Source organism: Pholis gunnellus (genome assembly GCF_910591455.1).
Source record: "Pholis gunnellus genome assembly, chromosome: 12".
Taxonomy (NCBI): domain Eukaryota; kingdom Metazoa; phylum Chordata; class Actinopteri; order Perciformes; family Pholidae; genus Pholis; species Pholis gunnellus.
In genome coordinates, this window is record NC_136539.1 from 23,666,419 (window position 1) to 23,690,793 (window position 24,375).

The 24,375-nt window shown below is 41.5% G+C and overlaps 2 protein-coding genes across 3 annotated transcripts; one reads left to right on the forward strand and one right to left on the reverse strand.

The window, feature by feature from the left end:
• Positions 1-1,977: 1,977 nt before the first annotated feature.
• On the reverse strand, positions 1,978-14,165 carry stam2 (signal transducing adaptor molecule (SH3 domain and ITAM motif) 2). Of its 2 annotated transcripts, XM_079170764.1 has the most exons (14): positions 14,003-14,165; positions 12,859-12,943; positions 12,684-12,759; positions 11,379-11,474; positions 10,503-10,649; positions 7,772-7,838; positions 7,308-7,506; positions 6,559-6,653; positions 6,152-6,234; positions 5,982-6,069; positions 5,843-5,897; positions 5,612-5,759; positions 4,300-4,466; positions 1,978-4,083 (listed from the first exon to the last, which is right to left on the reverse strand). In XM_079170764.1, the coding sequence occupies exons 1-14, from the start codon at positions 14,040-14,042 to the stop codon at positions 3,864-3,866; spliced, it is 1,566 nt and encodes a 521-aa protein (XP_079026890.1). In that variant the 5' UTR covers positions 14,043-14,165; the 3' UTR covers positions 1,978-3,863. The 2 variants fall into 2 exon arrangements, with proteins under 2 accessions (XP_079026890.1, XP_079026889.1); XM_079170763.1 differs by having other exon boundaries at positions 5,843-6,069.
• Positions 14,166-15,030: 865 nt separating this feature from the next.
• Positions 15,031-22,832, forward strand: hacd2 (3-hydroxyacyl-CoA dehydratase 2). Its single transcript, XM_079169991.1, has 7 exons — positions 15,031-15,245; positions 17,321-17,438; positions 17,996-18,014; positions 19,011-19,099; positions 19,515-19,636; positions 21,721-21,899; positions 22,255-22,832. Exons 1-7 carry the CDS (start codon positions 15,121-15,123, stop codon positions 22,335-22,337), a joined length of 735 nt encoding a protein of 244 aa, XP_079026117.1. The 5' UTR covers positions 15,031-15,120; the 3' UTR covers positions 22,338-22,832.
• Positions 22,833-24,375: the final 1,543 nt, after the last annotated feature.

The following is a 24,375-nucleotide window of genomic DNA, read 5'->3' on the forward strand; positions in this document are numbered from 1 at the left end:
CTCAGCCAGTTCATCGGTCCACGGTGGAGGCTGCCTCTCGGTGCCGCTCCACTGGAACTGCTGCTCCGGTGGCGCACAGTGGACCGCCGGCTCCAGCTCGGCTCCGGTTCCGCTTCACGAGAGAGAGAAAGAAGAAGAAGAAGAAGAAGAAGAGGAGAGAAGAAGAAGAGGAGAGAAGAAGAAGAGGAGCGAGAAGAAGAGGGGGAGAGAGAGAGAAGAAGAGGATGCGTCTCTTTCTGCGGCAGCATCAGGTCTGAAGCTCCGTTCATCAGTCAGTGAGACCAGGGATACTGCCCCCCCCCCCCCCCCCATCCACTCCCATCACACTGGGCTTCAGCGGTGCTGCGTTCAGGGACAACGCAGACATTTTAGCAACAACAAAAAATAGATCAATGAAGGCTATTTCCTCAAGAAGAATCGATTTGATTCAATCATCTTGTTGGAGTTTGTTGACACCGGTTACAAACACTGTAACAGCACATCCACAGTTACTGTACATTATATGTTTTATTGTTTAAACAATCCGTTTTTAATCACTGTCACTGTTACTATAAATACAAGCACGCTGTACATTTAAAAATAATATGCACACCCTTCTGTAAAAGTCTGTTTCCTTATTATTTGTATTTATTTAATTTACATATATTTATTCTATTCTACTTATATATATATGTATACATATACAGTATATTATTCATTTACTTTCCCTTTCTTTTTTCCTTATATTAATATTATTTTTCAGTAGATATGTATAAGTGTGAATATGTAGGAAGGTGTATGTATGTATCTATGGATGTGTACTGTATGTGTATATATATATATATGTATGTGTAGGTGTATATATATTTAGAAATGTATTCACTATTTGCTTAATTATTATTATTATGTATATAATGTGCCTTAATGTCAGGACTGTTGTATTTTGTAAATAATTTTTAATAAAATGCATAAATATAATTATATTAACTAAAAAACATTTCAATTGGGTTATATTACAGTTGCTCCCATTGTAGATCAGAAATATATAGATATATAAACGTTCAGAAGAATTATGATAGAAATAAGAAATAAATCAAAAATGTTTAGCTGTAACTATTTCCATTTGAAACATTGGGAATGACAAAAAAAAAACATTTAGTATGTGATCACGTGTTTGGCAGATAAAGCTACCGTTGCATCTGCTGAAGTTGGACTTTACGAGGAGCATTTGAACGCAGCGTAAACACGAGCAGCGTGACTTGGCATTTGGATTCAGAGTTCAGCCAAATTCTGTCTCTTTATTGAGTAATAAAATAAATAAACTAATACTACGCCACAACAGATATAAATAAGGTAGGCTGTATGAACAAATAAAAATAAATGATTACATCAATATAAATATTAATGTAAACATTTTAATAATTCAAGCAAAACATGTTTTTTTCCCCGAACATTTTCCATGGTTTTAATCATTTACAGAATCTATTCATTGTCTGTATAATGTAGAGCTCATCTCAGCCTCTTTCTACTGATGTAGTGCTCTGTTCCTCCTATAAATAAAGGTTACGCGTCTCTCAGTACATGAAACGAGGACAAACAACAGCTGATAGGATCTCCTCAGCAGACTCCGACTGAGCGACCAGCTGCGCTGTTTCCAGTCCATCTCTCTGCAGGTCTGAGGAACCACTTCACAGTGTTCTCATCCCGGAGAACCGCCTCCAACGATCACCTGCACAGAACAGCAGAACGTCCTCAGCTGCACAGAACAGCATCACAACAGAACAGCAGCGGTGTTTAGATGTTCCCCGCGCATCGGCTATAAAGGTAAAGAGCAGAAACTATCGCATGAATAATTCATGGTTCTGAATAATGAACACATTATTAGCTTGTGTGCAGGAGAAGCTAATCAGCGGCACAGTTCCTATCTTAATTATAGAAATGTAATTACAGAACAGGCATCCGAGGGGAAATGTAGGCACAAAGAACCACCATCCTCCACACAGGTCAATTTATTTTTATTTCAAAGACTATTATACATTTGCTCTGTTAAAAAAAGCAGTTTGTTTTTTTTCAAATCCTGGATAAAAGGACCTTTTCCTGGAATATTTTAAATATACAGAATTATACATATCCAGCGGACGCTGAAGTTTACGTGTCGTTCTTTGATTTCTACAGAAAAAACAAGGCATCCAGTGGCAGATAAATGTTTTACAAAGCTAAGGTGCAACGTCACCGACCAAACCAGGTATTTTACATCTAATATACAACGTTAACAAAGGACAGACTACGAAAGCTGCTCCTCAATAACTTCAACCCCTAAATGAATAAAAACCAACAGCAGGTTTAAAACATGATCTTTCCTTCGTATCAACAACTAATCTGAACTTCCCTGGAAAATAAAAGAAAAAGCAGAAATAAGAAACATAATTACACATTCCTCCAGCCATGTAAATCATACATGTCTCAATATATATATATATATATATATATATATATTTAAATCAAAGTACAGGCAACGTCTTTGACAAGTTAGAAAGTTTAAGTATAGAAGACGTGAAAAGAATCTGTGTCGTGCGTTTGCATAAAGGTCCTAACAGGCGTCTGCTGAAGGGAAGATGAGGCAGGAAGGTACTGATGTGAGAATCACGAACAGATGCAGCGTTTCACCAGATTAATAAACACAAAGAGAAACCACGAGGTCTCAGCTCACCAACATGTGACCGTCACTTTGCAATGAACAACGTGTTATTGGTGAGAACCCTGGAACACACACAGACGTGTAAAAACAAACATCTTAAATATCCTGAACGCATCACCGGGCAGCGACGCTTCAGGGAACGACTGTTCCAACCATTCAGACACACAACTGGTAACACACATTTAATAGTTTGTACTTCTCTAAAGTGATGGTGAGGAAGAAAACAAAGAAAACCAGACTGCTCACTCGGTGCTGAAGGAAGCATCTGCACCGCATCACACAGACTTCATAAGAGCCGACTCAGCAGAAACACCAGCAAAAACAAACAGAGGACAAAGAAGGAAGCGAGTCTGTGTTTGGATGAGTTCACCCACAGACTTAAAAACAAGATAAAACTAAAAGAAAGCAAACTTTTGAGGCCACGCACACATTAATGCAGAAAAGTGTTGTTAACGAAGGAAACAAGTGTGAATAATAAAGTCTGCACTTCTTACTTTAAGTTAAAGTGTCAAATGGAGTTCATGTTGTGTCCAAACTATCCACGGATTAGAAACATCTTTATTCCTCATTTATCTACATCAGTGTGAACCGTTCACGTAGCCGCAACTATTTCAGAGCCATTTAATTCAGAAATAGTGACGTTGAACTATGAAGTGTGTAATATGCTCATGACATGGTCCTGTGTCGATGGCTGCAGAAACCCAACTCTTCTTCTTCTTCTTCTGGGTTGAACTCTGACCTTTGTGAAGACCGGCGCTGCGTTCACTGACAGCTGGGAAATAAACAAAAAGCAGTGAAGGACGGGAGGAGACTCCTGACGCCGTGGGTGTGTTTTGACTTCACTACAGTAGCTGAGGACACGCACACTACACACTACAGAGGGTCCCGACTCACAACAGACCTGCGACACGCACACGCACACACACACGCACACACACACACACACACACACACACACACACACACACACACACACACGCACAAACACAGTTTTCAATTCAGCTCATCAGGCACAAAAAAAAAAAAAACAGCTGAAGGAATGTTCCTAAAGCAGTCGTCTCTCTTACACACACACACACACACACACACACACACCTACACACACACACACACACACGGTGAGCCAGACGAACACACCCCTGGAAAGTGAAACATCTGTAGTGTGTAGTGGTCTGCGGTCATAGTTTTACAGCAGAGGCTGCTGGTAGTAGGCCGCCTGCTGCTGCTGATGCTGATGCTGGTGCTGATGCTGAGGGGGAGGAGCCTGGTGCGGGGGGGCGGACACCGGGTAGGCCACGAGAGGCATGCCGGAGCTGTGATAGGTCGACATGTCTACGGGCACGCCCGCCTGGTGCTGGTAAGGAGCTCCAGCAGCGTGGTTCATGTACTGAGTGTTCATAGCGGAGCTGTGAGGAGAGAAACACCTTTAATTATTAAAGAGCACTTTAATGTTACTATTCAACCAATCTACTTCCTGTTTACACTGAATAGTCATGTGATAAGCGTCTTCAGGCATCTGACCGAGTGTGGACGGAGGTGGTTTTGGTTTTAAAGCCCTGGTTTTAGTGTGGATGTAGTCTGAGGCGAGGAGCCTTTCTCCCTCCTCGTTCCCGTTTCCTTACCTCATGTATGGAGGCTGAGCGGCCTGGCCGTTGTGCGGGGCCGACACGTTGGGGGGCAGCGAGTGCAGCTGCCCCGGCTGGTCGCTGGGCAGAGCGTAGGCCTGAGCAGGAGGAACCTGAGGCATCACTGGAGGAAGGTAGGGGCCGCCGGCCGGACCCGGGTAGCCCTGAAGGAGAGGAGGAGCAGGTCAGCTATCAGAGGAGCTGAGAGCATGATTTATATCTCTTCTTCATCAAAACAAAAGATCGAGGTGGAGAGAGGGATCAAGTAACGGGGAACCAAGTGTGACAGAATAAGGGCTGCAAGACAAAAACTAAGCTCGAATCTGGCAACATCGTAGAGCTGCTGATGGCTAGCTGATCCCCCCAGTTCTAGTCTTTAAGCTAAGCTAAGCTAAGGGTTGCTGGCACAGACCGTTCCAGAGAGATTTCTTTTACATTTCCTCAGTAAATTAATATCTTACAGCAGCTGCAGACTGTGACAGGAAGTCAGGAGGTGTTGCTATGAATAGCATCAGCATTCTCTAGAAGTGCTTATTCAAAATAAAAAAGATAAAATAAGAAACAGCCTGGTGGTAAAACGCAGTGCTGTGAATGATGAAGGAGAAAAGGACGAGAGAAACTGGAGCAGCAGTCCGGTGTGGGCCGCTCGGTGAAGTGGACGTTTATTTGTTCTAAATCTGGGAGGAGAGACGGTGACATCAATCATTTCACAGAAAAACAGCCGCTGCCAAGAAAAGCTCTCCGGGGAGCAGAAAAGAGCCGAATATAAACCCACCGGTGTAGGACGAGAGCGAGAACACGGAGATAACGGCCAGATATCATCATCCTCTCATTACTGCTCCGTGAAATACAGAAACACGTCCAGAGCTCAACAGAGAGGCTCCTCGCTGCTGAGTTAAGCATCGTACTCGAGGGGTTTAACACACAGCTGTGTCCCAACACTGAACGTCTCTCCAGCATTCAGTGTTGTGAACTGTGGAGCAACCTGCGACTGAAGCCGTCCTTAAATCATGCACGACTCAGCTTTTTATTGACTCGGATCGCAAGACGGAGACGAGATGACTCAACACACCAGAGACATTAAACCCTCTGAACACAAACACACCCGCCGGAGGGACGGAGCTGTGAGAAAAACCTCAGATTATCATCTTTACGACGGTCACTGAACACATCATGTGGAGAGAGGAGGAGAGGAGAGGCTGTAGAAATGTAAATAGTTTCATATATAAGACATGTGGAGCCTCCGTGTTTTATGATGCTACATGAACAGCGTGTTTATCTCTCTATCACAGACCCTGTAGCTTCTGACCTGCATGGCTACGGCTGAGCCGGCCGGATTGTACTGCGCCTGCATCTTGGAGTAGGCCGAGTAGAACGGAGCCTCGTTCACCAGCTTGTTGTAAAGCTCCAGCGCCTCCAGCACCTTCACGTTCAGCTCCGACAGCTCAGAGTGTTTCCTGCAGCAAAGAGGGAGACGTTTGTCTTCCTGTAGTAGAAGAAGATGATCCGTAACACTTGAGAAGAGGTTCAGTAACACTACCTGTCTATCTCCTGTAGCCTCTCGTCAATCATCGGGTTCATCTGCTCACACGCACCTGTGTTCACATATTTACAGAAACACAGAGTTAGAAAACATCCGGCGGTCTGCAGCAGATCTACTCCAGCATTCAGCTCTATACCCTCCAGCTGGATCAGCTCCGCGGAGTCCGGAGCCGGATCTGCAGGGTCGGCGTTCTGCAGCAGAGCCAGAGTTCTGTCCATCTTCCCCTGCAGAGAGAAGACGGCGGGTTTGCGTCTCTGCAGTTTGATTGAGAGATGATTTGTGAATGAACGTGTGTGCAGCAAGTACCTCGTCAATGCAGACGGGCTCGGGCTCTTCTTTGGCCTCCTGAACCGTCTCTTCGGGGCTGGACGCCTTCTCAACAAAAGCCACTGTGGAGGAAACGGGTGAGTTCATTCAGCAGGTCTGGAACTCATTCGCTCCGGTTTTAAATCCCGTAGCTGAAGATCATACAGGCTGGTTTATTAAAAACAAACGGAGCCCAGATCCCGTTCAAACGGAGGCCGATACACAAGTCCAGTTATCCTGGAAACAGGAGTTCAGTTGGGAGGCTTTAGAGTTCAATCAGATAACTTTAGTCTATTTTGTTGCTTAATCACTAGAAGATGAACTCATTTGTATGGAGGCGAGTACATATCTGACCCACAGGGACTAAACCCGGTGAAGAGGACCGAGCTTCAGGCAGAGACACAGACCTGTCTCTGGCTCAGCGTTCAGGTTGGTGGTGACGAAGTTAGACGGGAACAGCCCGACTCCTCTGTGGTTCTCTCCTTTCCACCAGTTTGGATCGCTGGAAACAGAAAGAATCAACGCGTGAGTCCCAGCGAGTCCACCTCAGAACTGAGAGGTTGGCTTCAACAACAAAGAGACGAGATGAGTCGTGATGAGTCACACATCAGCAGGTTGTTTACATGATGCAGAAGCATAAAGTAAGACTCTATATTTACAGATCAACACCTGCTGGAGTTATGACCACCAATGAGTGGAAACCTCAATTTATGGACCAACAATTATTTTTGTGATCAAATTTGATTGATTTTCAATATACGCATCAAGAATAAAACAGCAAATTAACAGTTAAAAATAAGAAGAACATTTAAAAGGAAATTCTTTTTTACAAGAAATGTAATAAAATATAAACATGGACTTCTTGTGATTGTTTATTTCTATCTGTTGCTCTTTTGAACGTACTGCTAACTCAGCGTTGTTTTAACATCGGAGTATGAAACAATGCTATAAAACATCATATATATTCAACGCTGAACAGACATTAGAAGCTTCATCACAGCTCAGATTTACTGCTCAGGTGTTTCATTACCGGCATGAAGCATGAAGAAGATGAACAATCTGCTATGATGCTCGTCAGTCTTTCATAATCTGCTCATGAAGAGTCCAGAAAACTAAAAATGATATTTTGATGATAAAGATCATTAAAGAACGTCACCTGTCGTCCAAAACCAGAATAAGTTCTCCAGCTTTGAAGGTCAGCTCGTTGTCTTCGGCCGCTTCGAAGTCGTACAGCGCTCGAACCTTCCGGGCCTCCTGACCCCCGCTGCCGTTGGTGTAGTTCGGGGGGTCGGAGGTCGCAGCCAGGGGGCGTGTCTCCACCGGCTGCTTATGCTCCTGCAAGGACAGCTCGATGGCTGGGAAGGGTGGAGGCGTGGATGGAGAAGAAGAGAGATTTATTTTATTTCATTTATTTTATATTTATATATCAGAGTACAAACAGCTCTTAAAAGACTAATAATTATACATAAAATCCAGTTGATAATCAATTAAAACGAAGGAGAATATTGGTACAAACTAATAATAACAACAATAATAATAATAATAATAACAGTAAAAAGCCTTAAACATGAAGCACAGCGGTTGTAGAACATGTGATGATTAGATAATAACTCTCTCTACCTTTGGCCAGGTTGTCATCATCCGATTCTTTGCCGACAGCCGGTGTGACGACCTTTGTGGTGGAACCCTGTAGTCAATACAGAGAGATAAGGTCACGTGTGTGCGTGTGCGTGTGCGTCTGTGTGTGTGTGCGTGTGTACATGCAGGAGGGTTGCTGTGCACCAGATGTGGAAAAACAGATTTCCAGTGACTGTAATGCCACCTGCAGTTCATGTTTGGTACTACACTTTGGGGCAGGGCCATATATATATATATATATATATATATATATATATATATTTCCAGCTATACACCGACTATGTTTACATGCACACAACTAGAGAGTCATCAGATTCAAACAGTAGTTTCTCAGTATGTGCTTTGTTGTGATTGTGTCTGAATGTATGGTTTCATCACGAGATGATTCCATAGAAGATGTTCTGAGACTTTTTAGATCCTCCGAACACGGAGCAGAAATCACTGTTACATAACCAAAGCAGCAGAAGAGTTACTCTGTTGTTTCCAATATCTAATTATAACCAGACGTAAGTTTAATAAAGAACGTCACTGTTCTTGAGGCAGACAGACATTTCCCTCTTCCAGACAGCTCACTTTGTTAAACCCTCTTTAAACTACTGATCCATGGAGATCTTCTTTGAAGAGCTTTTCTTGAATCTGATGATAAATCAGAGCACGACTGAGCCCCAGTGGCTGATGGGAGGAGCTTTCATTCCACCACAAACTGTACAAGCTGTTTGTGCCGACCGTAACGGGCTGAATGCAACCGACAGAGAGACAAACAAAAACACATGCATGCTGTCCAAGAAATGACCCACAGGAGATGAAGTTTAGACAAACACAACACGTACTTTAGACTCCTAAAAGATTCCATATCCGTTTAAGTGAACGTTATATTTAGAACATGTTCTCCTCTTTACCTTCATGACGGTGAACTGAAGCTGTTCTCTGATCTCTACAAACACCAGACTCCATATAAACAGATTTATCCTCAGAACACAGGAGCTGCTCTGCTGCCTCCATCTGTTAGTGCGTCTGTGTTGTTGAGAGACTTTAGTGTTTTAAAGAGTTAGTTCAGATTCACCAAAGTCACTCAACAACACAAAAGAAAGACGAGATCATAGAGAAGAGCTTCAGCTCCTCATGAAGATAAAGAGGAGAACATATTCTAAATATAACGTTCACTTAAACTCATTCTTTTAGGATTCTAACAGCAGAACATCTACTGCAGTAACACACTGAGTGTGAAGAATCTCAAACACACTTCTAAACATCACATCTTATCCCTTTAAAGTTCAGCGTGATCGATGGCTGAACGGTAAACAGCAGGAAGACGAGTCACAGCTTGAGTCACGATACCTGCTGCTGCTGCTGATAACACATTAAATGTCATAACCGACGCCCTCATGGCCTCCATTAAAGCAGGCTGCCTCAACACAACACAACGCACCAACACAACACGACGCACCAACACAACACACACCAACACACAGCAGAATGGAACTCAGCCAACGGAAACAAGGTGAGGATGAGACAGCAAGACCCAGAGACTTCAGATGATTATGAAAGCTGCAATGTTTATCAATCCAAACTGTCACAGAGGGATTATGTTCATTAAGTTTATTATTGAGCTTGAAGAGGTCGACCTTATTTACAAGAATAAACCACAACAGAATAGAAGATTCACCATCTAATGAACACTACAAGAGAAACTACAACCACAGATTATACATCTGTAGTTCAACCTGAGAGAGTCCACTTCAACCCTCGACACACATAACAAGGTCCACACACACACTTAATATTATGATGGTCTACGGACTCAAACTGTAATGAAACCGTGTGAAAGAAGACTGCTAACACGTTACGTCTGATGAATGATCCTCAAGTTAAAGTGAAGTTTCTAAAACATATGAAAAGTGTTTGGATGCGACTGAATATAACGAAATGCTGCGAAATCTGCCTAAAAATGTTTTCCTGCCAACAGCAACTTCAACAAGCAGCCAGAATGTAGTTAAAAAACCTGCATTCTCTCTAGTGTCCACCAGGGGGCGACTCCTCTGGTTGTATAGAAGTCTATGAGAAAATGACTCTACTTCTCTCTTGATTTATTACCTCAGTAAACATTGTAAACATGAGTTTATGGTCTCAATCTCTAGTTTCAAGTCTTCTTCAATACAGCATGATGTTCATTTAGTAAATGATGGTCCATTTAGAGTCACACAGACCATAAAGCAGGGGATGCTTTAGGGGCGGGGCTACACAGTGATTGACAGGTCGCTGCCAGAGACGTATACGGCGTCTCTACGTCACTCCTCCTCAGTCCACATATGGTCACTTCCTGTTCACTGGACTTCACGATGACAACGTCCACTTTTTATATTCAGTCTGTGGTTCATCTTTATCTCATTAAATCAACTTAGAATGCTTCTAAACTGGTGATTTATTTCCCCTTTCACACAAACTTCCCGGTAAACTACTGGGCTTAACCTTCACACACGGACACACATGTGCCAACCGCCGTAAAAACTCCACAGAAGAAGAAGAAGAAGAAGAAGAAGAAGAAGAAGGTCAGACGTCTCTTATTATTTTTAAGGAGCTACTTTTAGAAATGATGTAAATGTTCTTATGATGTAATTTAATATCCGACAAGTTTGCGAGAACATTTCAGGGATCAGCTGCGTGTGTGAATGGGACTTTTGATTTGTTGTAGTTGTGGATGATGTAACCGTACCTGTGAGGACGCGGTGGGGAAGCTGACGCCCTCCTCCTTCAGAGACTTGATGGTGGCGCCGATCAGGCTGAGCTGTGGATCCTTCTGGAAGTCTTCTGCCCACTCCGCCATCAGAGCCTTGAGCTTCTCACACACCTTGGGGTGGGCCTGCAGAGGACAGAGTCATGATTCTCTCTGGGACACCTCAGTCAGAGGAACAGTGTGTCACATGTAGAGGGGTTTAAAGGTAGATATTAAATATAATATTCATAACGATGTTTTAATCAGTGTATAATCACCAGAATTGTATTTAGCTTAGAAAAGTCATTTATATCTATATATGGAGTGGGTCGTCTTTACGGAGTCCGCCATGTTTCTACGGCAGCCCAGAACGGACAAACACTAACAGACACTGGCTCTATGTGCTACATAATTAAATATCGTAGTATTGATAAGCCACGGGGGATTTTTATTAGAATTTTTTTATGTTTTGGTGTCATTTATTATCACGCTGAAGCGAGTCGGGCTGAGCCCAACACACACACACACAAAAACATCCGTGACCATGTAAACAAAAGTGAAACCTAATTGAATTGGTTAAATACAACTATGCATTCATGTAGAAGAGCAGAGTATTGATAAGAGTAGCTCGTAGTAATAATTAAATCCTAAAGATAACTCTCTCCTCGTAGGCCACCGTAATTCTGGAGGAGTGAGCTGAGGGTCTCTAGTTAGTTGCAATATACAACCTCACCACTAGATGTCACTACATCTCACACAATGTCCCTTTAACCTTCTTCAGAGTGTGACAGTGGTCGTAGTCATGAGTGTACAAAGAGATGACAAACAAACACGGTTATAAAGTAGCAACAATGAGGAGAAATAAAGTCCACATACTCTGCTCACAACGCTCCGTACTTCACTGGCAAACTCCCGTGAGCAGATTTCCAAGTGGAATATTCTGCCGCAGTTTGACACACAAGCACTGAGCAACTGTAAGAAAAAAGAAAAAAAAGAGATCAAGCAGCTGGTATTATGAAGGAAAAAGAGATCAAACAGCTGGTATTATGAAGGGAAAAGGAGGATTTATTTTCTACCACTCACATAAATGAATTAAAACAAAGAAGGCGTTAATAGAAGGTGAAGCTTTTGTAATTATGAATGCTTTTAATGACAGAAGAGCTTTAATGATGTGAGTGAATACGGATGTCTAAATATAGAGGACAATACATTCTCTTAGATTATAAGAGAATAGATTCGTGGAGGGTCAAACTGAGTTTTCACAGTAGTAGATCTGCAGTTGATCTGCAGTAGATCTGCAGTTGATCTCGTGTTTCTATTGTTGAAGCTTCACTGTCTGTCTGAGTCATTATGAGCCAATGCTGTCACATGACCTGCTTTGGCTTTAAAGATGACCACGGTACTGTAGCTGCTTAGTAGGTTTCTTTCTATTTGGGGTTTTCTTAATAACAAAAAGCTAAATATTAGTTTGTTTAGAGGATATTTGTCAACAATAAAAGGCAGCGGACTGATGATTTATGGACTAAACCTAAATTGCGGATGATAAACAACTGAACATGTTACGCAGAATTATGTTGAATATCATTTTGTAGAAGTTCTGTTTGTGCTCAGTTGAGCTCTGATATTTGAGCTTTGACTGTTGAAACGGAGCTTTAGGTTAATCTAGAAGAAGAACAGCGGATCTGTCTGATGTGTTTCTATTCTCCCTTTTTACTGCAGACAGCGTGATGCTTTGTTTATTAAAATAAAAACAGATATGGATTTAGTAGATATGGAGGATGCACAAAGATTGAGATGATTGTCTGGGACGAGAGGAAGAAATGTCTTAACAGAGATAATCTGTAGTTATTTAATAGTTTTTATTTTGTTTCCCCCACATGCTTTGTATTTGCATGACCAGAAGATGTATGAAAAATAGGTGCATCTAATAATCCTGAATGTTCGGCATGAAGAAATAAAATAAAATGAATGTACACAGACGTATGAATCAGTTTTGAGGTTTTTGTTATCTTGATTAATTTGTAACGCCTGCCTTGTGAAGCATTTTGAGATCAATCTGTTTACATAATTATTGACTTTATAATGTTAAAAATAAATTGTCTCATCGTCTTGGTTTCTCGTTACTGTTTTAATGAATGTGTGGGTGGATCTGGTGACATGACAGCAGAGACACACGCTCACATTGAGGGCCTGCATGGCAACGTGAGGCACTTTGTGGTTGACTCTCTTCATGATGGATCTCAAGCTGTCCTTTGATCTGAAACACAAGAGAACAGAGAAGAACTCAGAGATAACCCCACAACAAACTGTCCTTCAGACCAGAGATGCTCCTGTGCAGGACCTCATGATAGCTCACCCATTGGGTGTCGTTCCGATCTTGTCACAGATGTCCATGATGAGCCCCCAGTCGTCCACTGTGTTGGTTTCATTGGTGGACTTCTCTGAAATGTGACAGACAGACACTCCCAGTTTAGATCTAATGTACAAGAAGGAGCCTATTCTTCCTTAAGTTATGTCATATGAACGTACATAGAGGTTTATTATGGTGGTGAAGAAGGTTGCCTTTCTGTGTGCTGTAACATGTGAACAGGAAGTCATTTAGAAGCACATTTCCAGCTCATAGTAACTCTGTAACGAACACTCAGTCAGTAAAGTGAGACAGGACTGTTGTCTGTGGAGTCAGAGACAGATAAGAGTGATGACCTCAGTAGTTTGCATGTGTTTTACATCCGACTGTGACTATAAGAGGAAAGACACATCTCGAAATTTCTTACAACATTTTGAACATTTTGCACTTTTGATAATTTTGATAAAATAGCTGCAAATCAATTTTCTTTCATCCGGCAAACCCTGGAATCCATGTCAAATAACTCCAGCTGTCCTAATATTTGATTAAACATTTAAGTCAAAACAATCAAATTCTAGTTTAACATTAGTTCTTCTAAACTGAACTGATCTCTCAGACAAAATGTTATTCTGTAAAAACTAATCAATAAACACAATTAAGAAACTAATAATGTTACAGTATGACACTGCCTGTGTCTCTCTCTCTCTCTAATTTACTGTCTGTCTGTTTTACTGTCAGTCTGTCTCTTTATGTCTCACTCTCTGTCTCCGTCTGTTTGTCTCTTACTGTCTGTCTCTGTCTCTCTTTATGTCTTACTCTCTGTCTGTGTCTCCGTCTCTCCCTAAATTAGTCGCTGAATCAAAAATAATCTACACGTAACGTTAGATAGAGATTATAAAATGATCGTTAAGTGTCTTAATCCCGCAGTTACATAAAACATATATAACTAATAGATCGTTATAACCAATGTGACAGATTTAACTGACGTTAGCCAGTCACGGTTTAACGTTATCAGACTCAAAGTTACACCGCTAGCAGCGAACGAAAATAAGCTAAGCTAACGTTAGCTTCGAGTGTTGTTGGCCCTTTCGTTAGCTCGACGTTAGCTCGTTAGCTTCGTTAAAACACTGAAAACAACCACCAAAAAACTCACCGACATCTTGGTCAAAAGGATTTTGGGCGAACAAAGGCATACTGACGAGTCAACAAGCAGCCGGACTGCGTAACAAAAGAAGAAGTAACGTTATGTGTGTGATTTAGGGACTAAAACCTAAACAAATGTCTCTTCCTTGTCCATTAGCTTTAAACTCGCACCAGTTGCTCTTCCGGGAAAATGTGGCTGTCTTGATTAAGGCCTGAACAGAATTATTAAAGGCCGATAGAGGGCAGTTGGCAAAATATGTTTGATAAATATGTTTAGTGCGATTAATAAGTGTTTTATTTATACTATTGAAAGTAAAGCACTTTCACATAAATTCCTTAAAAAATACTTAAAATACTTGGCACTTTATTAAACACCTCTGTTCACACAAAGGACACTAGCGAAACACTGACACCTAGTGGCGAAAAGAGGAACGTGTGCGTTAAAGATTTATTTAATTATGTCCATCATGCATATTTATGTTACTCCTGTTAAATATATATATTTAATTATAATTATATTATTTTGGGAGTTTACATGAGTAGGCTACCCAACAGAAAATCAAAGTAATATGAAACGAAATAATCACAGAATAAACAATATGACTCAAAAAAGGACATTAATTACTTTTAAAACTTGGCTGAAGAATAGAAATTATGGATTTATTAGAATTTCTTTATTTTTGGGTAGTATAAGATAATGAAAAAAATGTGTTTTAATCTTATAAAATCGTGTTACCCTGTTGGGAATAGGGGGCGCGCCTTTCGAAGAGCGTCTGATGCAACCAGAGGAACCGACAAAGAGTATTTATTATTAGTCCTAAACAGTCTGTGGTCCTGATCCAGTCTATGGACACCCAGGGACAGGAGAGCTTAATCTATTTCACGCAAAAATAAATGGTCTGAAATAAATAAATAAATAAATACAGCCGCACATTGTGAGGACTGAACTTTTAAGGTGACGTTTGAGCGAGAGCATCTCAAAGCGAAGCCGGAAGTATGGAAGAGTTGCTCCTCTCGCTTTCAGGACCACACTTCCGGGGTCCCTTTCTTCTTCGTTTCCGGACTTCGGTGAATCTGACAGCCGCTGTCGTCCAGGGCCTAAAGGACCGTGTTGAAGGTGTTACAGTCATGTCGGCAGCTGCTCCGGGGACCAGCAAGACGGCGCACGGCGATGTGGCCGCAAAGAAGAAGAAGGGACCCGGTGCTCTGGCCACGGCCTACCTGGTCATCTACAACGTTGTTATGACAGCGGGGTATGTAGCGCGTGGTTCTGTGTGTGTGTGTGTGTGTGTGTGTGTGTGTGTGTGTCTGTGCTGTTTTGCAATACAGCTCTAATTATTGGGAGCATGATTTCCTCCATTGTAATGTTACAGTGTTATTTTTAATCTGCACATTGTAGGTATTTATCTTTGGAAACACTGCTAGTAAAGGTGTGCAGCGGTGAAAAACGTCCCCCATACGTGCAACGGCTAATACAGATTAACGTTAGACGAGCAACAGACAAACCACGTGACTACAATACAATACGTAAATAATAAGACGGATGGTTTGTTGTTTAACCATAAAGTGTGTGTTATTAAACTTGCATTGTCATATTATGTTTTGCAGGACAACGACTGGATTTGAGTTTAATTCATCATAAAAGTAAAATATAAATATAATAAATGAATCAAATGACGCAGAGATAACAATGAAAGAGTAAAGTTAGGACTAACATGTAAGTAATTAGTCTATTAATAGATTAGTTGATGAATAAACAAATAGCACAAAATGTCAAAGGTCAGCGAACTGACTCCTCACATGTGAAGCTATGTTGCTGTTTGCATTATTATTGTAACATTAACATAACAACAGACTCGTGTATATATATATATATATATATATATCATTTAGTTATATATTTTAATAGAGTTTTGGAAGTTGGTTGGACAAAAACACAACTTTCATAAACATAGTTTCTCTGTAAATTGAAAACATTTGAATCAATAATTAAACTAAAGGATCATTTCCGCTCTAGTTAAGATCCTTAGGTCCGTGCATAGTGTTGATGGGATGTTTGGAGATTAAATGTGAATTTGTATATATTTTTTAAACCAACGCATGAACGTTTCCCTCTCAGAAACAAATACACAACGATGTTTCTATAATAAATTGCAAGAAGTTGATGTTTCTGAAGTGGATCCAGAGTAGAATAGAAGGAGCCGCAGCAGTGCTCTGGGTCACTGTGAGTACACAGCAGAGATTATTCACATCGTTAAAGTCAAGCAGAGATAAAGTTGCCAGTTGTATTTGTATAAAACTCAGATAACGAGCTGTAAACGTGTAGACGCAGGGGCGACGTTGAACCATGGACCGAGTCTCTGCGTGTCTCTGCGGCCCGTTCGTCACGCTGCTGTAGAACGTGGGCGTTGTTGGCTCGCTGCTCCGACCAGTCGGGTCACATTGTGGAGGCCTCACAGGGACTGCTTTGTGTCGGAGGACGTGTTAGGGTGTCGCACACACTCGTCCGATGTGGCGTCTGCATTCAGAGGAGATAAGAGACGAGCTCATTCTAGCTGGTTCACTGCGTTACACATCATGCATTATTATTATATCTGTTTAATACGTCAGATATTAACAAACACTCATCAGACTTAGCAGGTTTAATATTTGCAGAATAATATTTTTTAATAATATGACATATATCACATTTCAACAAGGAGATTAAAAAGACTTTACATAAAACATTAAAGACAAAGTGCAAAAGAAAAGAATCATTAAAAATACAAAATAAAATAAAAACAAGTTTAAATAGAATAATATAAGAATAAAAGTTTCAGTGCAAGAAATGATTTTATAAAAGACAGAAAAAGTCTTCAACCTTTATTTAAAAGAGTAAATAATGAATGTAGATTCATGTTTAGAGAGATGATGTAACTGTTAAGTTAGTAAACATAGTTAGTAAACATGTAACTGTTAAGTTAGTAAACATACATCCACATTAGTGTTATGTGTCAGCAGATATTAATAAATAGTATTAATAGTAAATAGATTTCTGAATACAGGTTTAATACGGTGTTTTGTTTGTTTGTTAGTATTTAGTTTTACTATCTTTGGTTATTAAATGTCTTCATGAATCATAAAAAATATCTGTCATCAGAAATGTTTTCATCGACTTTTAAATACAAAAAACAAGCAAAAAACATTGAGTCGTAATTCAAGAAGTCACTTCTGAGAGTAATTTATACGTCATAAGTCTTCTGAAGCACAATATTATACATTATATGTATATATGTGTGATGTAAGATCAGATATGGAAGCACTGATGTATTTATCCTCCTCTCTGCAGCTGGCTGGTGATCGCGGTGGGGCTGGTCAGAGCGTACCTGGCCAGAGGAAGCTATCACGGGCTCTACTACTCCATCGAGAAGCCGCTGAAGTTCTTTCAGACCGGAGCTCTTCTGGAGGTGAGACGAGCGCAGCTTTATTAAATACAGAGTGTGAGTGTGAGTGTGAGTGTGAGTGTGAGTGTGAGTGTGAGTGAGTGTGTGTGTGTGTGTGTGTGTGTGTGTGTGTGTGTGTGTGTGTGTGTGTGTGTGTGTGTGTGTGTGTGTGTGTGTGTGTGTGTGTGTGTGTGTGTGTGTACAAACACTCGTGTGCTCGATGCCGAGCGGCGTGAGGTGTTTCTATTATTCTGTCCAGGCGCTCTTGAAGGATCTAAGAGTCCTCCATGATAAGAGCTGAGGAAAGGTGCTTCAATGCTTCCTTTCCTTATCTCCTTTAGCATAGGAAACACGGGACCTTCCTTTATGAAAGGAAAGGAGATGATGCCGACCCACAATTCCTTGCGGCGGCAACATTTAAAGTGACGCACCATGAAAACAAACCATGTGTTTGTCTTCCACAGGTTTAATGATTCATAGTCATAAACTCATCAGATTCATGATGAACATGAAGAGACAGCGAGTCAGTTCTAATGAATCCGTTCTGAGTCATGATCACATGTTGTGTTTTCTCTTCACAGATTCTGCACTGTGCTGTCGGTGAGTCTCTATTAATACGTTTATTAATATCAAAAGATCAACAATCAAATCACAACGAGCGCAACAATCAACGCATATAGAGACACAAGTCTGACCAATCAGAGCAGAGAAGCAGAAACATGAGCATCGATGTCAAACACGTCAGAAATATGATGAGTCATCACAAAAAACACCATCATCATAAAAAACACTGCAGAGAAAACAGTCATATGTTAAAGGCCCTTTTTGGAATAGAAGCAAGTTCATCTTTATATTAATATTTGTGATGAAACTAAAAATAAACTAAAATAAACTAATTATCGTTTTCATCGTTGACTTTATGAAACGTGAGCCCGACGTCTCCAGAACCAGAGATGTTACGTTTACAATGAAATCTGACAAAGAAGAGCAGCAAACGTTTTAAACAATGAATCCATTAAAACGATGTTCAGACGGTTAAATATACAGAATGTTACTGTGAGTTTTTCATGAATCCAGTGAAATATGTTCCGCTGTTTGATGTGTTGCTTCATAAATGATCAGGACAGCTTTCATAAAGATTCTTTCTTCAGATGTCAGATAACAGTGTGTAGTCTCTTAAATCATTGCTCTCATCATCATCATCATTATTATCATCATCATTGTTGTTATTATGGTTATTATTATTGTTATGTATTTGTATCTCACATGTAAATATGTGCAGACAAACAGAATCTGTTTGCTTCATTATCTCAGATTAATGAGGGATTATCAGAGGCTCCCTGCAGCTGCTGTCCACACACACACACACACACACACACACACACACACACATGCAGCTCTATGGTCCTCTCTGCTGGCCAGCTGAAGACACTGCAGCAGCGTTCATTTCCTGTTTTCCTCTGTTGACAGACTCATATTTTATATTTCCATCGTGATCTTTTAAGAGCGAGTAGACCGTGAGCAGAAAGACGACGAGTAATCCAGTAAGCAGAACCCGTCCCGAGTCTCAGTCTCTGTCCCTTCCTCATGTCTCAGGAATCGTCCCGTCCTCGGTGGTCCTGACCGGGTTCCAGGTCTTGTCCCGGGTCTTCCTCACCTGGGCCGTCACACACAGCGTCAGGGAGGTACGACCACGTCTGCTTCTAGCTTTTAAATCACATCAAAGCGTATCAGAGGACTCGATGTGAAACTGTAAAGTGACGCTGCTGATGTTTGCCCTGTCGATAGATCGGGGAGCAGTGAATGTGTAAGTAACGTCTCGCTGTAGTTGTGCAGGAATGACTCTGTAGTGAATAACGGATGTTTCTTCTTCGTGTGTCTATTGTTTGACGCTCGTTCTCTCATCTTTGCATCGGTTTTAATCTAACACCTGAGGATGGTGACCGTCTGCCTGCAGTGTGATCAGAAACAACCAGCATGAACAGTAACTCCTGCAGCACCATGCCGGCCCGTCTCCTCCTCCTCCTCCTCCTCCTCCTCCTCCTCCTCCTCCTCCTCCTCCTCCTCCTCATCCTTCTTGTGTTTGGTTTCATTGTGCAGGTGCAGAGTGAGGACAGCGTGCTGCTGTTCGTCACGGCCTGGACCGTCACGGAGATCATCCGCTACTCCTTCTACACCTTCAGCCTCCTCAACCACCTGCCGTACCTCATCAAGTGGGCGAGGTAGGAAGCTCTGCCCGAGGGCTCGTATTTAACATATGAACACATGAATTATATCCGGTGGAAAAGAATTGAAAAATCTCAAGTTGAGTCTTAGTTTGGTTGACTTCTTGATTTGTTTATTTAAAGTGATGGTTCCATCATATTCTCGATGTATTTTCATCATTGAGTTTATGAAAGTAGTGAAAGGTAACGCCTTCAATTACTTGTTTATTTTAACCAAGATGTTCAATTTAAAATGACTTAAAGCATCCCCTGCTTTATGGTCTGTGTGACTCTAAATGGACCATCATTTACTAAATGAACATCATGCTGTATTGAAGAAGACTTGAAACTAGAGATTGAGACCATAAACTCATGTTTACAATGTTTACTGAGGTAATAAATCAAGAGAGAAGTAGAGTCATTTTCTCATAGACTTCTATACAACCAGAGGAGTCGCCCCCTGGTGGACAGTAGAGAAAATGCAGCTTTAACACATGAAGAAGAGGTCGTCTGGTTGGACTGAGGACAGACTGGACGCTACAGTGACTCACTATCACCTCTCCAGGTTAAACGTGGTACTACAAGACGGAACAGGCCTCGGGCTAGCTGGTTAGCATGCTAACTTCAGTAGATATCTTTATCTTTGACACAACGTCAACACTGTAACCGCTTCACATTATTTTTAATGCCTTAAACTAAAATGTCTGGACTTATTTTACACGCTGCTAAAAACAACTCATCTAATACCGATAAATGCTGCCGTAGCCACCATAAACATGTCCGCTCCTCTTTCTGCCTGCTGGGATTCATCTCCTGCATCTTCAACCGGGGCAACCGATGCTAAGTGCCTCTCTCCTCGCGGTCTGTGTTGCTAGGTAGCAAATGAAACCGTCGCTATATTTGTATGGAACTCTCAGTTCCAGTTGCACCCGGAGAGGCAGAGGACTGGGAGCTGTGTGGGCGCGTGGTGCTGTGGATCGCTACAGCGCGTGGGCTGCTGGCGTTGTTGTTGCCGTGTGTATTGTTCGTATACTGCTCTACCAGTGACGCTTTCTTTTGATCAGGAAGTAGTTCTCTTTTGCAACCATTTTGCAATAAATACTCCTTTAACCCTCATCAGTTGCTCATCCTCTCCGCATCCCGTAGGGGAACGTAACCTCGTGCATCCGTGCAGGATTCAGGAGGATCAGGAGAAGAACGTTTAGTTTTCTCTCTGGAGAAGAAGAGCAGTTCACAGCTTCTCTGAACGTTTCTCTGATTAAACATTTAGCAGCATGCAGAGGTTCTTCCTTTTGTATTCGATGATTACTTCAGAGCTCTGGATGTAATCCAGATGTAATCATGTAATATGATGCTGCGTCAGCTGTTCGCTCCACTTCTTCACAACAGTTCTCTGGTTTGAGATTGAACACTGAGAGCAGCCTTTTAACTTTCACTTTAAAGTTTACATGCACACTGATATTCAGAGTGTAGTGTTGTCTGATTCACACACGTGTTACTGTGTGTAGTTGTTTTACACACAGTAACAGTGTTTGCGTTCCCAAAAAGAAGAAGAAAAGCTCTCAGAGCGATGACATCACGACTGCAGCTGGAAGAGGAGGGAGACGAAAGTTATTTAAAGGACGAAGCTGTAGAACGTCTTCATCGTTTCAGACTAATCACAGGACTCAGGGCTGCATGAACATGAGTTTGAGGGAATATGTTGTGCGTGTAAGTGAAGGTAGTTCTAGAGGATTTACTTGAACGTCTTCTCAAACATTCATCATATTTATTTATTGATGTGATGTTCATAAACAGGCTGTGCAGCTCAGTGAACAATAAACATAAAGTAACCAGAACCACGGGGACGGCAGACCTGATCAGGATCTATCGATGAAGAAGACCTGATGATGATGATGATGCACTTCTTCTCTTCCGCTCCACGCACATTTGATAAAAAGCATTTGTTCTGCAGCTCCGTGTTCGTCTCACTTTGTTTCAGTGTACAGCAGAAGTCTACATATAAACAGTAGAAACTCGACTCCACATCATCACATCTCAGTGTTTGTCTTCAGACCCGATGAAGAATACAGAAAGTCTGGTTTCTGGTTCCTCTGCTGCAGGTACACATTTTTCTTCGCGCTGTATCCGATGGGAGTGACCGGGGAGCTGCTGACCATCTACGCGGCGCTGCCCTTCGTCCAGAAGACGGGCCTGTACTCCGTCACGCTGCCCAACAAGTACAACTTCTCCTTCGACTACTACAGCTTCCTCATCCTCGTCATGATCTCCTACATTCCCCGTAAGTCTTTTCTTACTCTGTGGTGACAATAAAACCACCATGTTGTTCGTCCAGAAAGAAAATACAAAGAAGAAGTTCATTACATTTACCAAAGAAAATAAAGTTTAGTTTTGCTTCTTAATTAATGTCCTCGTTCATAAAGAACACTCGGCGGTTCAGGCGGCCGCTCGCTGTGAACATGAAGGACGGAGAAGCTGATCAACGCTGAAAGATGTTAACAAAATACCAAATTGCATAATTCTTTACTCTCATCTCATGATTATTCTACTTCAATTAAAGATCATTTTAAAGTGATTATGATGTCTGAAGGGATCTGAACCTTTAATATACGTTGATTCGTTGTCGTCCCCCCCAGTCTTCCCCCAGCTGTACTTCCACATGGTCCGGCAGAGGAAGAAGGTTCTGGGCCACGTGGAGGACTACAGCAAAGTGGAGTGAGCCCCGCAGCCTCCTGACGGGTCTGACGGAGGAAACAGAAACCAAAACAACTGACAGAAGAGGAGCAAACGTCCCGTCTGCTGAAAGAAACGCGAGCCGGCAGGAGATCCTAGTTATCGAGCAACTTTATGTGTTGTTGTTTTTCTCCAGCTGTTGTTCAGGTTGTATAGACGCTCACAAATCATCAACAAACTGTGTTTTTTACTTTTATCTGTATTTATGAATACTTGTGTGTTTAGTCGGGGAGCGTGCAGCTGTGACGAGACAGTTGATCAGAACCGATGGAACCCCCCCCCCCCCCCCCCCCCCAGAGAGGTTAACTCCACTCGTACTGAAACTAGGCGCTAGCTTCTGCATCTACAGTTTGTTTGTTGGTGCAAACTTTGGTTCCAGATTTGTGATTCCTTTTTAGTTTCTTCGTCTTCTTTCATTCATCTCAGTCAGAAGTCTGATTACATTCCTGGTTCCGTTGAATAAACCTGTTTCCATCCCGTGCCTGCATGGTTCTCTGTCCTCTGTGTGTGTTTGCTGTTTGCTTGGACGTCGTTCTGTTTCCGTCTTCAGACATCGAGCACGTCGAGTCTTTAGAAGCTTAAGTCTCAGCGATGAGTTGTGTCATCGGATGTCTTCATTGTTTGATGTTTAGGTGTTTTATACGTTCATAGTTCTCATCACTCATCCGTCTTCTTCTCATGCATTTTCTTTCTTTATCTTTTTAAAGGAACTCATTTTAGCATTTTTAGCTCGAATAAAGTGATGCTTTATATAATTAGAACATTCCAGCTTTATTAAACTCTGATTAACTGAAGAGGTCAGTGTGTTTATAAAAGCTTTTAAGAAGAATTAAGACGTTTAGAGACATTTATTTCATGAAAGCAGAACAAACAGTAGCAACAGGATGAGCTGTGATATGTAACAAAACTAAACCGCATTGTAGCCTGAATATGTGTCGGATGTTCTTTATGGACTTTTATTTTGAAATGCAGAGACCGGTGGTCATTGATTTGATGTCCTGCTGATGAGGAGCAGAGCTTTATAAAGTGAACGGACTCTAAAGACCAACGGTACAAAGACACGACTGTGATTCAACGTTTCTTCTGTAAAGGTCGTATCGATGCTCACGGCTCGCTCACTGTTTTTGGATGATGTTGCATTCGTGACATTTTAGAGTTGTGATCCTGAATTCTCTCTTTTATATTTTGCTGTCAGTGATTTAACACCAGGCTGAAAAGCATTTTATTGACATCTTTTAGTTAAAACCTTGAATTCTGCTCCTCTGAGCTCATTTCACTGCAGCAAGCGACAGCTTCAACCTCTGGAATTCAGCAGAAACCAGATATAAAGAGTTCCTCTTTACAGGTCCAGTGTGTCGGAACCCTGATCTCACAAACATCACGTTGTTTTAAGGTCGTTCTGCATCTCGTGGGACACGTTTTAGTTCACTTTGTTACCAGGAAACAGTCGAAAAACATCACGATCGGGCTCAAAATAAGTGCGTAAACTAAGTGAAGCGTAAACGATTTCAGTAAAACACGCCACAAACATCAGTAACTTTAAAATAACTCAACACTTTGGGACACGAACACTGGTCTCCTAGCTTAGAGTCGTGTGTTTGACCCGTCCCACCCCTCCCACCCTGTCTGTTTATTACATCACTTTATCTGAGCGTAGCATGTTTACACAGCAGTCAATACAGACTATACGACCATAACATGTTATGAAGCAAAAAGAATAGTGTTATTGCCCGCTGAATGGCTTACAAATGTTCGTGTCATACATATTCCATTAATGGAAATTTAATATAATATCGATACCTGTGTGTGTGTGTATTACTTACTAATTCGTTAGCTTAGAATTAGCCCCGCGTTGGATGCAATCTGCAGCTGCACCACTAGATGTCACTGAATCCGACACACTGCTCCTTTAAATCCTGTTCATCCAAATTACAAAGATCCTCTTTTCACGTGTAGAAAGTTTGGTTTTATTTGAGCAGATTTGGGATCTGAGATGTCTCAGTACACTGGAGGTGAATAGTTCA

Coding starts and splice junctions, on each gene's coding strand:
- stam2 (XM_079170763.1), bottom strand. CDS start 14,042: ATGCCTTTGTTCGCCCAAAATCCTTTTGACCAAGATGTCG. Junction 7,507..7,771: donor TGATGACAACCTGGCCAAAG/GTAGAGAGAGTT, acceptor CACCCTTCCCAG/CCATCGAGCTGTCCTTGCAG. Junction 4,467..5,611: donor GCTCAGCCGTAGCCATGCAG/GTCAGAAGCTAC, acceptor CCTCTCCTTCAG/GGCTACCCGGGTCCGGCCGG.
- hacd2 (XM_079169991.1), top strand. CDS start 15,121: ATGTCGGCAGCTGCTCCGGGGACCAGCAAGACGGCGCACGGCGATGTG. Junction 15,246..17,320: donor AACGTTGTTATGACAGCGGG/GTATGTAGCGCG, acceptor TCCTCTCTGCAG/CTGGCTGGTGATCGCGGTGG. Junction 19,100..19,514: donor TCACACACAGCGTCAGGGAG/GTACGACCACGT, acceptor TTCATTGTGCAG/GTGCAGAGTGAGGACAGCGT.